At 39.7% G+C, this 14440-nt stretch overlaps 1 protein-coding gene across 1 annotated transcript in view; it reads left to right on the top strand.

Annotated features, from left to right (window-relative positions):
- The window catches only part of LOC145449920 (uncharacterized), a 42599-nt gene extending 29343 nt beyond the window's left edge, over positions 1 to 13256 (top strand). Inside the window, exon 9 of the mRNA XM_080328358.1 lies at positions 13043 to 13256. Within this exon, the coding sequence (XP_080184484.1) occupies positions 13043 to 13046 (4 nt within the window). The 3' untranslated portion in view covers positions 13047 to 13256. The remainder of the gene's footprint in view (positions 1 to 13042) is intronic.
- The last annotated feature ends 1184 nt before the right edge of the window (positions 13257 to 14440 follow it).

Genomic DNA, 14440 nt, shown 5'->3' with positions numbered 1-14440 from the left:
TCTCTGTGTCATCGCCTAACGATTTGCGTAAAAAGAACATTTGGGCGTCCCTGAAGGACATTTCGATTTTTCTGAAAAAAAGACGAGAATCCACTTAGAAGAGGTCATGTGTTTTCCCTAATTAGTATCGATATTCCTTGTGAGCTTTGGGCATGTTTGCCACGACTAGACACTGCCATCAACAATTATCATAGAACAATAATACCTGCAATGAATCTTTGGTCCCCGAATAGACCTGCAAGTATATTTAAAGCCCATTTCATACCGGATTTACGAAACCTTTCGGTAAAACGCGCCGAAACATGCTATGTTCATATAGACCAGGAATTTCCGTAATTTTCTCATGTGAATTTCGTGTTCACTGTTCATACTGATATTGAGTCTCCGCGAACTTTGTTCATACCAGCCGCTATTTCGGTACATTTTCGGGAAATCGAGGCCCGGGTGAACGTGCCTTTTCGTAAAGCATCGGTGTTACGAAACCACATCTCCAGGACGTTCCAGATGGCTCGCACTGCGATGCACTGTGCAGTATAGGATTGTTAAAAAATAACTTTTTTCCTGATTCTGGGAATTTTCTGATTGAATTGTTAGGTTGCCCAGAAAACGCTGCTCACCAAATCCGTCTCCATTCCAACCAGTATATGCGCCGACGCAGAGCCAGTTGAAATTTTGAATTCATGATGTTTTTCGACTGCAATAGTCATTTACACCAGACGGATATCCTACCTACATTATCATTCCATATCTGCCGACTTGTGGCACGGCCCACTTCTAGGCTTCTGAAAGACACCGCTTCCAAGGGTCGGAAAATATGGGCACGATGATTTTTCATGGCACGCCAAATGATTTGACGCAAGCGGCATATTATCACCATGTTTTAGCAAAAAGTGAAACAGAAGTTTTTAAAATGTATAAAGCTCGTAGGCAACCCGGAAATATTTCGCCTTACGTATCAAATGAGACCGAACGAGGAAAACAATGAGCTCCGTGTCTGAATGCGGATTTGGAATCGTGCTCACCTCACGATAGTACATATTATTTTAGTTTCATCTGATAGGTGTAAGCGATTCCAATATATCTGGAGCAACGACAACTTTCACCGATTTACTTAGACCTTTGGAGCTTAGCAGACAAATCTAGTGTCAGACCAACCAAGTTTTGTCGTTTGTGGTATTCATGGTGTTTATCGACTACTACGGACAATTACACCAAGCCCATATCGCTTATTTTTGATTCCATATCTGCCGACTTATAGCATGACCTACTACTGGGCTTTTTGTATGGAGATGAGAGGGAGGAGCCTAGAAAAAACCTTACCAACCTTAATGTGACATAAAACCACCTTGTATGAATCACTGTCGTAACCGTGGCCGTTGCCAGGTGCAGGTAACCGGTTGGCGGTATTTCCAGCTTGAAACGCTAAGTATGACAACATTTAAAATGTTCGGCACGCCAGTTGGTAATAAATTCACATGTTTTTGGACATTTTGGCACGCTGCACACAGAAGGTTGCCGGCCCCTGGCTTACACGTATCAACTGGCGAGAATACGGAGCCATAGGTCGCCGCCAACTCAATCAGCTAACCTTTTAGGTTTTATATATTTGCGAATCTTATTCAAAGTTAATCTGCTTCCCTAATCAGGAATTGGACCATGATTTACCACAGTCTGAATGAATCCTTCGACCACATAAGTTTGATGTCAGGGAATGACAAATGCTTTACTAAGCGTTCTTCCAAAATTTGAAATCAGCTCGCGCGAAACACAAAATATGACCTTATGAGTCGCTTGTTGGTGACCCCTACATTAAATACTGTTTTTCATGTCTATACTTTGAACTTTAAGTTTGCATTAAACACGATATATTCCTTGTATGGACGGATAAACACGCGATTAATGTAACTATCTTCTAATCCGGCCCGCCAAGCACTTCATTTCCCCATATCTGACCCCCGACCAGAGACGTTGCCCAACCCCGATATAGGCTGTTCTTTCGTTGCGTAAGTTTCAGAAAAGCTATACTAAATCGACTTGGCAGCCGACTGCAACGACATCTGTCCCAACTGAAATGCCGAAAATATGGATGTTAACGATTGTAATACTGGGAATTATAACACCGGCTGTATTAGCTGCCTACGACCACGACCCAGGTATGACGAATTTTCACAATGCACTAGACCAGAAATCTTAAAAATATGTTGATCTGTACCGCCAGAGGAAATAGAATGTCGGGGGGATCGCATGTCTTCCGTTCTAGGCGTATTATTCGATTTCAGCTGGAATATGGTCCGGCATGTAGGCTACATATTTGAATTTCGTGCTAAACGACACGTGCCTTTGCAACGTTTCTTTTAGACCGCGTGTTTCTGAATCATGTTAATTTTACAGCGCTTCCTCCAAATGTTCGAAGTCAAATCCCATTGAGGGTTGTACCACTAAGTGACAAGCCTTGGAAAGGAAAAGCCAGTTTCACGGTACGTTGCTGACGATTTCTACATAATAATGCGTTTTCAAATGAACAGCGCCAGAATATTCTATGCCAGAAGTCTCAAACTCAAATGTGCCTGCTGGCCAATTTCCTAGTTTTTGAAGACGCCGCGGGCCGCAGCATCAATAATAGGGTCATTTAATATTTAGTTTCCAAGTAGCCATTATTTATCGGGATCCAGCAGACAGGCATTCCGCAAACGTGGAAAACTAATTTACTATTGCACTATTCACGCTTGACACGGAAAAATCACGTTTTCAAATATTTGGACAAAATGGTTTTTGTGCCAGGCGTAATATTTTTTATTAATGGGTTATGGACGGGCCGTGTTATTTTTTGGCATCGCCATGAATTAATATTTTTAGATCCGAATTAGCCATGTAAATTGTTTCAGTTTGGTCGCACTTACGAAACGAAGTCACAAAACATGCAGTATTCACACTCTGCCATCAAACAGCAAGATTTAAATCCGAATTGAAAACGATGTTGGAGACCAAATTTATCCGATACAAAACCAAGTGGTTCTTCAATATCTATTCTCAATGGCAAATTCAAAAATGTTTCTGATACGTCACTATACCCAGCAACCAATGATTAGAAATCATAAGGAAATTTAATAAATCAATATAATATGAAAAATCGTCCACCCGGCAATGAAAAGCTAGGAAATGGCTGCATGTATATATGTATGTATGGTGCGTGTAGATCTGAAGGCCTTTTGTACAGGAAGTGTTATTTAAATACCAAAAATAGCTTATTTTTTGCATTTCAATTTTTTTGGGCAGTTTTTGCATTTGGTTCCCGAAATGCGCAAAATATCCCTGCCTGGTTATAGACATCATGCGAAAGGATGTATCATGACATCGTAAAACTGTCGGATTATAATATTGCATCTATAGTTGACCTTTGACGTACTACAATTAAAGTACAACATTTTAAAATGTACTGAAGATTGATCCGATGTCAGAGCGTTTGAGCGGTGTAGCCTGATCCTGGTTTTGATATAGTCGTGATAAGTATAGGCTATTGATACAGTCATTGCCCAAGTCAAATTAAATTTTCCGCGTAATTCCCACCGGAGATTACAGAGTCATTATGGCTCCGGAGCCAGACGGTTACACTACTTCATGTAGCAGCTGAATTTGCTCTGTTCGAAATCTACCTACGTTTGTGGTTTTGAGAAGCAGTCATGAATACGATCTAATGGACCATGAAAATCTGAAAACTTACTCATGCGGATTGTGTAGAGCTGAGTACGTGTTGGTACATCCCGTGCATGCAGAAGGAGATATACACTTTCAACAGTATAAGATCCGTTTCATGTGACACAAATGATATATTTGCTATAGAACAATGGTTCTATTATTCTATACTATGTTTCAACCACGTGTCTCTTTCAAGAAATGTGACGGTATGGCGATCTAACTCACATTACGAGGTCTATAGTTATTAAGACGATGTTCGTAAATTATATTGAGCAAGAGGTTCGTGGAAATTGATTGGCCACTCCAAATATATTTCGCGACAAAGATTGACTCAGCGCAAAACAGCCTCTGGTACCTGCAAGTACCAAATAATTTATATCAAAAGAACGCCATGAATAAAAAATTGTTTCAAATTTCGACTGTTCGAAATCAACATCAGTGTAGGCTACTATTAGTGAAGGTCAGTTGCACTCGCACATCCAAGACGCTGAATAATTGTAAACTCCACTTCGTGTATCATATATTTCAGGGTGATATGAAACTTTACTGTGGTCAAAACGGAGAAAACAGAAAATGTTCGGCTGGTGTTGTACAGGTGTACAACGGTTATCGAAATCAGAGACGCTGGGGCACTATTTGCGGGAATAACTGGCGCCATGAAGATGCAAAAGTAGTGTGTAAATATCTCGGTTTTGGGTGAGAGAAATTCATTATTATCAATGTTTCTTTCAAAATTTGTACTGAAATAGTTGAAATTGCGTTTTAACTGGGACAAACTGTTGTCTGTTTTGAAGCGTGCTGTAAATCAGGGGTGCCAAACTGAAATTGCGTCGAGATACGGATTTCTATCTTCAAGTCGTCTACTGATTCCAAAATGTTGCCTCGTATGGCGTTGCTTTTCACTTGAATACTTTATTACAGATAACACTGGTCTGCACGCGATTTTGCACCAGGATTCCTCTGGATTATTTTTACCTATTTGCGGCGCTGAATGCGAATCTGAATCTGGCAATTTATTCTACTTGCAGTACTCACTGACGTTGATGTGTTTTCAGAATATTTCCACTTCTACCTGAACATTATTTTAGATAAACTATTTACTTTTGCGATTTGGATTTTGAAAAGTAGAAATATGTTTAAGGAAAAGACTGCACCACTCTCATGAGTTATACGATGATTAGAACTGCGCGACATAGCGCTTGAAGCACGGTATTTTGATATATTCGACCACTGTAGCGTGTGGCGAGATAGCGCAGTGGTATAATATAATCTACGGCTGCAACACCAATGGGTGCGGGTTCGAGTCCGACCGAGGTCGACTTCCGAAGCCGTGCTATAAGTCGGCAGTTACGGAATATGGTGTATATATGGTGTAAATGACCATAGCAGTCGACGAACACCATGAATACCCCAAAACAAACATGATAGACATTTTTCGTTAGCCAAGATGATACATCTTGCGATATCTCATGTAGTCACCTCCGAGTAACTGTTGAAAGTATGCGTTTCCAAATATACTTGTGTGTTGACTTCTGTTGACATTTCGTCATTCACTTGAATTTTTGGCATGTTTTAGAAATTAGTCCTTGTACTTCTAATTCGGTAGAAATGTTGCTTGTGCTACTTGAGTAGCAACGCCGATTACTTCGTACAACGTCATAGTAAAATATTGCGGAAAATTATAGATACCGTCAAAAATGTAAAGCTTTTATAATTAGAACTATGGCTTTAATCACGCAAAACACAAACACAAAGCCTCGACACCATTCAAAAACATCACTTCAAATATCGGTGCTCATCTATATGATTAGGGTTGCATTTGAAACAAAAATCAATTTAAAACAAACATGTTTAAAACAACGCCCTCATTCAAGACATGTCTTATTGTTTTTTGTGCTTTTTTGTGCTTTTTTTAAAGCCATGACGTCAATTGTGACGCCATAGTGGATTCACATTGACAATTGAAAATATAGGGTAAATATAGCTCTTTCGACAAAATATATGTACTATTAATGTTGAACCGACTATTTTGACGGTTCCAATCATCCCATATCAATATATGTCGGTTATATCTGGTGGTAATTGTCCGTAGGGCCATGATTTTTGGAAAGCACTTACACAATTATCGCATAATTTTACAACTTAAAAAACACATTTTTGTATTTTTAAAGGCCTTTTTTAGATGCAACCCTATCTATGACTCTGCTCCAGCATGGTAAACACGGTATTTGGTGTAGGCGTAGGCCCCGGTGTAGGCTGCAGAATGTCCTTATGTCGAGACGGATCGAATGTCCTGTGGAGCCGATGCATATTTATTTATATTATGTATAACATACACTTCGGATTTCATGTTGACCTGTTAGTAATCAGTCTTCATTCATCTGACTGTCTATAATAGACAATACGAGAGAAGCCTGTTATATCGTGGAAATAAACCAAAAGAAAAACAGTTGAGAAAGAGCTTCCCTCGATTCCGATAAATGTTTACAGTAAATGAAAACTGAAGAAGAATTAGCACGATCACAGGCGGATATTAATCATGATGAATTCTTTCAAGTTATCATAATAAGCACTTTTTTATTTGGAAAAGCAGACATCCTGTGTCTTTTAATGTTTTAAAGCGAGCTTAAATGACCATATATTTGGTTAAGGTGCCGGAGTGAACAATTCTCTTCTACATAATATACTAACAATGTAATGTTTATTGTTGGAAAGCTGTAACGTTTTACAATGGAGCAAAGTGCTGTCACAAAATGCATTGACTGACACGTCTGCAGGACATATGTATAAAGATACCGCAGGAAAGTAAATTAACTATGGAGCCGCTAATCATAATCTTTAAACGAAGAGTGGTATACAAAGATAATTACTGTTACCGACTAAAAGGGTTGCGTCCACATATAGTTTTATGGGTCGAAAAGAGGTCCCGATTGAAAGAAGACAGAGAGTCACTCAAACTCACTGAAACTCACTTATTCTCTTCCACAACAACCTAGGTTTCAGCATCATAGATAATAGGGATGGTGTGAACCCCTGAAAGGTTCAGGTTCGTGTGAACGCGAACCTTTTTAAAAGGTTCTGTGTGAACACGAACGTGAACCTCATGACGTCACGTGACGTCATATTGCTAATTCCAACCCTATCTTTCAATGAAGTGATAGCCTATATTAATGTACACGATACCTAGCGACGACTTGGGCCACATAATGCAACAATTCTGAAGTACATATTGGTGTTTTAAACGTCGCTAAATGTATCAACTGAGGCAATCAAAGGATATAATGCTACCATAAAATCAATATCTTTCGTCGCTTTGCCAACAATTTCGACGAGGACTTACCAGGGAATATACGCTCATCCCTTATCGGTCTAGGCCAGACCAGACAATGTATTCAGTGTCTGAGTATTGCTACATTGATATTGATCAGAGTGTAAAATGGGTTTCTATATTTGCTACCGATATTACCTCATTAAGAAGTTATACAACAGTAGCCAACTCCTCAATCGCACAGATTTTGTTTTAATGATACAGTAAAGATATGAAGTCCAGAGTGACCCCATACGCCTTCTCGAATTTTTACATCAGAAAACGATATCAATCTTGTTGATTGGTTGAATAAGTATCCTTCGCTGACTACGTATTTCGCTCGTGATGTTGTGTGATTGCGGGTCAAACTCACAGCAGAGAGTCACTAAATATTCACAAACGAAAAACTGGATAATTCGAGCAAACTTTTGTAACAAAGCAAGTAAAACATTTGAGATTGTCAAGGTGCATGCTCGTTTAGTGTTGATTTTGAATGCTGCCAGGGCCATGCATGGAGTGGCCCGCAGTTGAAATGCAATAAATTTGAACCAATGATGTTATAATGAAGTGAAAATTGCAATATATGAAAAAGGTTCACAGTGCAGAGCCTACCAAGGTTCTGTTGTGAACGCGAACCTCTAAATTTCCGAGGTTCACACACAGAACGCGAACGTGAACCTCACGTTCACACCATCCCTAATAGATAACAATATTTGATCTGATGCTGTTGCACGCGCATCGGAATGTCACTAATGAAAGCCGAAATTTTGTATAATTTATGAAAATGAGAAAAATATACCGGACAAATCCGACGTGATAGAGAAATTCGGAGCCCAGAATCGGATTCATCAACCCAAAATGATCCCAACTCAACCATTAAAAGTTTTGGCGCACAACTCGTTTATTCGCGAACGATGGAATTCGCAGAAATACTACGAATATCCGCTTGTTCGTCTGAATACAATTAGGAACCGAAAAAAGAATGGCTCTAACGATGGCATAAGTTGCCATATAGTTCTATGCTTCCTTTTCTGTATAGTCGCAATCTGGCGTTAGTCCAGCGTATTCGCTGTGAGGAATGCAACATATTCAACTGAAAACACCGACGTTGGAATTGGATTATTCGGGGTTAATATTACTATTGCATCACTGCGATTATACTTGGATGTTGAACAACCGAAGAGTTTGAAAATGCGTAGTCCCGGAGGTTGCTCCATCGTGTTAGCAATAAAATTAAAAAAAATTGCAATATCAAGATTATACCTTAATTAATATCATAAAGAAGTTAATTTAACTCACTCTGGTAATTCAATTTCTCACTGCGGATTTGTATCAATATTTCAATTACGTTTCGCGATACTTTCGCGGACACATAAAATGTTGTCGGGGCCGTAGTTTGCTCATCCCTGGCTTACATGGTAAAGAAACCAAATCCGGTCAGCTCTCTTTCCATGAAGTCAAGGTTCGTTTTAAACCCCTATTCACAGGAAAGGAAAAGCTCGCCGCAGATACTCAAGGTCGCTGCCATATCATATACGGCAATCCAATTTCATGAATAATGTCAATTGCGCGGGAAGCGAATGGACGCTGACTGATTGCCCTGGAGGCACATTCCAGCGGTTATACGACTACTGTCCAAGAGGCACACTGGCTGCTGTTCAATGTACAGGTGGGCTCTTGCATATTTCCTTTCAGTTTTTAAAGAGCAATCTAATGCTCTATGCTATGGTATTCGTACGGATTGTGACTCATCATCTTAATTGTAAATAATTTATAAATATTGAAACTGTGCATGGAGGATTATTTTAGATCGAGGAAGTCTGTAGACCCATTTCCGTGTCATATCACTTAACTTCAAATCATGTAGGTGTAGGATAAGGCTTCTTTGGTACTGACGCTCATACGGACATATCATTAAACTGATAATAATCGAACTGCTACACTGGCCCCCGATCACTACCTCGTAGCTAAGTCAAAAATTGAAATTATTAATAATATTTGGGCACGTCAAGATGAGCGGCACTCGAATATTCGACTGAAGCTTGACATTGATCGATTCGGAATCGAACAAATTGGTGCTCGATTTCGCCCAGCCCGGATAAGTGAAGTCGTTGCGATTTCGAAAATTACAATGAATTATTTTTGTAGTGCTTCTCTAATATTCATATGTCTGTTTGCATGCATGTGGTAATCATGGTGTTTATCAACTACACTGATGGTCTTTTACACCAGGCCAATATTCCATCTTTTTGATTTCGTAGCAGTCGACTTGTCGCACGGCCCACTTCTAGGCTTTTATAAGACACCGCTTACCTATAATTAGAGGTGGAAGGAAAGCCTGGATAAACCTTCAACACTTCGATAGGAATTCTGGAGTCGACCTTGGTCGGATTTGAAATCACAACCCCTTGGTGTTGCAGATGTGGATTATACAATATACCCTCACCACGCTATCTTGAAACTTAAATATAAATATGCATCATGTATGTATACGATCACCGTCTAAAAAAATCAACGCGCACAACAACGAGGTATACTTTCCAGAGGTTGGTCAAAGTAATCAAGAAAGCTAATCAAATAGAAGTAAAGAGTAGCGACGCAGAAATCTACTCAAGTGCGATTAGAAGTGGTGCTTTTAATAGTCATGCAAAACTACTAGAATTAGTGTAGAAGTAGAATCGACTGGCATTAAATCTACTCACATGAATTGTCAAAAGCTGCAAATTGAGCTATGCGGAAGGCGTACAGAGCTTGATTCAATTGTTGCGTCCCAAGAGGAATAACTTTTACTTTTCGGCCGCATAAAGGTATGTACGGGATAGTTGTGCTCCGGAAAATCGATTTTTTTTTCATTTGTTCACCGAGCAGCACGTTTCAGAAAATGCCAGGGCGTGGCACCCGTCCTCGTATTATAAGGCTCGTCATTTAGACCAGAGGTCTCAAACTCAAATGTGCTCGCGGGCCAGTTTTCCAGTTTTGACGACGCCGCGGGCCGCAGCATTTATAGGGGTATTCTATATCTTTCCAAGTAGGCCTTATTCGGCGGGAATGAATTGTCCTACTGAAAGTGAGCCGATCCAGCAGACTGACAGTATATACACATCGTCAAATTGTATCAATTTAGGCCTGGCACGAAAAGAATCATCACATTTATAACTATTGGAATAGAATTGTTGTTGTACTTGATATAAATTAATTATAAGATATAGACACCATATGGGCGGACAAATAATGTATGATGCCATCATAAAAGCTATCGGGTTATAATTTTGCAGCTACTATGAATATTTTGAATTTACCAGATTGATAATAGAGACTGATCTGATATCAAAACATTTTTAAGTTGGGCATGGTAATTCCAATCCAGGATTCGGGTATACTTTTGATGAGTAGGCTATTAATCTCATGGCCAAATATCTTCAAATATATAGGAGCAGAAGAAATATAAATATAGTATAAATATATTAATAAATGTGTCCTAGTGAATGAAATGTCGGAACGCCGAACGGCCCATTGTTATTACATCGTTGGAGCGTACCACAACGGTACTCGGTACCTTTAAGTGGCCTTAATAACATGGTTTAGCCACCAAAGATGTAAGTAACAGATTGCAAATGATTGCCATAACTATACTTGCTTAATTAGCGAAATACCAAGCTGCGACCATCTGATCTATTATTATTCCCCTGATACGCGATTAGTTTTGTTGCGTCCATGGTTCTAACAAATTCACGGCATTCCGAGTCACTCCGAGTCCACTCGAGTCATTTTCATTTTGCCATCGAGTTAGCCCGAGTCTGAGTAATTCTAAGAAGGGTCGCGTCCAAGTCCAACTCACAGATTTCAGTCACGAATCGTCTAAGGGTCAGGTTTTGTCATCATGAATTGGAAATGTGGCGAAATAGTGAATCTTCCACTGCGTGGTAGCGTTTGCAATTGATGTGATAGTGAAGTTTGATGAATAGTTTCAGGCTTTCGGAGCAATTTAAGAGGGAATTTCAACGTTATAACATGAAAAGATGTATGTGACACTTTTATATAGTCAAATTCATAAAAATCTAAAATGCCGTCGCGGGCCGCACAAAATGCTCTGGCGGGCCGCATGCGGCCCGCGGGCCGCGTGTTTGAGACCTCTGATTTAGACCAAGAGCAATACGGAGAAGTTGTATCGGATACGTTGTTAATGCTTTGCACGATTAGTATACGTTAATAACAAGTATGGCGGATCGTAAAATGCCATATACTTCAATTTTATATTCCGAAAATAGAGGCAATTCTAACAATTTTATATCCCTAAAATAGAGGCAAAAATGTGATGTGATGATGCGATGTGAACGGAACCAAGCAAACCACTACCTTAATTATATTCACGGATATTTTCGTGAACGTATATACGCCACTTCAAATCGGGCTTTAGTTATGTTTGTTTGAACTCCGTAAAAATAGCCTCGAAATTCGTCGGTCTTTCTCTCTAATTGGAGGACAAGTAGACTGTCAATAGTGACAAGTATGTTAGTAAGTAAATCACAAAATATCACCAAACAGAAGTAAAAGTAACGGAGAATTGGATTTGCTTGAGTAAGTACCGCAAGTAGCGGCACCCTATCTTATACTCGAGTTCTTCGAAAAGGTAGAAGTACTTCTTTGTTTTGTGGTATTTATAGTGTTTGTCGACTATTATGGCCATTTGCATCAGGCCGATATTCTTCATTTTTCACCGTAACTGCCGACTTACAGCAAGGCCCACTTTTAGGATTTTTGTGAAACACCGCTCACGTGGATGAGGTACCGGGGAGGAGCATAGATAAGCTTCCAACACTCAGGCCTGGGGCACAAAGCCCTAGTTGCTAAGCTCCATAATACCCCATACCCACCCACCCACTTGAGCATAGGAATTCTGAAGTTGCCCTCGGTCGGACCCGAACCCGCACCCATTGGTGATGCAGCCACTGCGCTATCTCGCCACAGTAGAAGTACTTCGTTACCCCTGAATGACTTTTGCTGTAAGTCGGATCTAATTTGAAATCGCAGGGTCGGAATTTTTCGGTATTTTATCTCCTGAATCCCGGTATTAGCAAAGTAGTAACATACACAAACACATACAATTTATCCAAGAACATAATTTCTTGTATCATTGAAACATGAGCGAATCAATCGTCAATCATCAGATTATAATTTTATTTACCCAAGACACACACACAATGCACAATGCGATGCACAGTGCTATTTAATGAACATATAGGGGGATGCCGAACGATGCTGACCTAATCCCGACGTCACAGTATTCTTCGATCTTATGTTTTTTCTTCGTCGGACCTTCTAGAAGCTATTTCGTGGTCTTCGTCGTCCTTAATCCGGTCTTTTTTGCCGTTTTTGTCGCCGAGCAGAGAATAACCTTCGATGGATGGGATCGAACCCGGGCCGACACTTCTACGCTATCTCCCCCACTAAGTGCAAAAATCACGCGAATGTGATTTTGTTAGTTGATACAATAGGCTGATATTTTGACGCTGCAAAATAAGAGATATGGCGCTACTAAGCTGTAGTAAGCTTTGATAGATGTTTTCTAGAAATCTCGGAAATTCATTGGGATTAATTCCAGATTTGGATCATAAAATAGCCTGAAAGCCCAGGAACCCGTGATCGGTATTTTCGGGGTCCCGAAACTATTTCGCACGCATCGTCGAATGTTAGCATTCCAAGCGTAAATCTGTTCAACAAAATGTCTCCCTACACATTTAGGTGAATTACCGAAGCGTCGTCCCTTACCATGTCCTAACTTCACATCTCAATGCGATTATAGCGACAGATGCATTCATCGAAATCGCATTTGCAACTCGGTTTCGGATTGTCCTTGGGGTACGGATGAACACGGATGCAGGTATTAGGAGGTATTCGTGTGTTGGATGATTTCTTCATTATTACGATTCCTAACCCAGTTTTTGCTTTCGATTTTGTAATATTTGATGTAATGCTACGTAAAATTACTCTTATGTAGAAGAGTTGTAGCTGCTTGATAAGGTTGTGCTTGAATTTCAGATAATCGACCAACAACCGCCGCATTATGCTGGATTTCACAATGACTTGATTGCTTCGAAAAAATACTTCTTCTTGAAAATCCGTACTGTATCGGAATGTATCCAGATGACGTTCGACATTTCGTGTGTACTCAATCGAGCACGAAGTCTGATGAAAGAGTTGTACCGTACATTGATTCCCAAAGTTTATCCTGACCACAACCAATCACAATGAGTAACATAAAACCGATATACGACTTTTATGATACATTATGCTTTCCATAGGGAATTACGTAAAATATATATCCATTGTTCTGAATTAATATGTACTTGTACAGTCTAATTTGTAATTGATTTAATACGCACACACACAATACGTTGTTTTCGTCGACAGGTCACGGTGTAGTAGTAACTTTTAGTCGTAGTAAGTTAGCGGATTTGGCAGCCAGGTGACAGTGATGACCTTTTTTCTAGTCATAAACTCAAGTAGACAGGCGAGTATATGCCTTGTAGACGCCCGTGGAGCTGTGATCTCGAGCAGTACTTTTGAATCTTACTTTTCAATATTGCTGCGACTAATGATTCGTAACGCCCAGCACCGTTATCTTTGCGGAGGCTGAGGCAAGTAGGCTTGGAACCCCATTTAAAAATATTGCTTGCTGATAACTGCTCATTAAGAAGTACAACATAATATTTTCTTTCGTAATACGAGAAATCCGGTGCCTTCATTCAAGTTATTTTGATGTCAACATCGGACAAATATAGTCCGTCGAGTTCGACGTGAAGTCTGTATATTTGAAAAAACAGGGTTGCTGTCGCACCTCTGACCTATATTACTAGCGAATTAGCCGCACCCGATATCACACAACCATGAAATTATGGATTTCACGATGTGTTGATTAATCATACATTATTATGTTCTTTATTCACAGTAAAACTGGTAAATACACACACAAGTCGAGGAACAAGCTGCCCCGAAGGAATATAGCGAGATTGAAGTAAATTTTTAAAAGTTCAGTAATACAGTCGAATTAATATTTCATATGCAATACATGAAGAGGTCGGATTACAGAATTACATTAGATGAAGAATTGGGAAGGTTGCAGAGGTAAAGATTATTTAAAATGAAGAATCGAATTTACAGAAATTATTCCGTGATTTTCGAGTAGGCCTACAAGTGTAATTTAGTCCAGTGGTGCATTCAAGGTCTTCCGGAGAATATGCACAGTGCCGAATAACCTGATCTTTTGAATCATGTAGAATCGAACGTTTCCGGGAATCTTTTGGATATATTCCGAGAATTTTTTGCTTACAGGTCATTCCCAACCTGGATAACAAAAGTTAGAACTACCACATTCCCAAATCTTCTGAAATTTGGCACACGCATAGATGAGTCGATTTCGAACACAATAAAATTTAT

Source organism: Botryllus schlosseri, chromosome 11 (assembly GCF_051294905.1).
Source record: "Botryllus schlosseri isolate E-star chromosome 11, Bs_hap1, whole genome shotgun sequence".
Lineage (NCBI taxonomy): Eukaryota > Metazoa > Chordata > Ascidiacea > Stolidobranchia > Styelidae > Botryllus > Botryllus schlosseri.
This window is presented reverse-complemented; position numbering and strand designations above follow the sequence as displayed.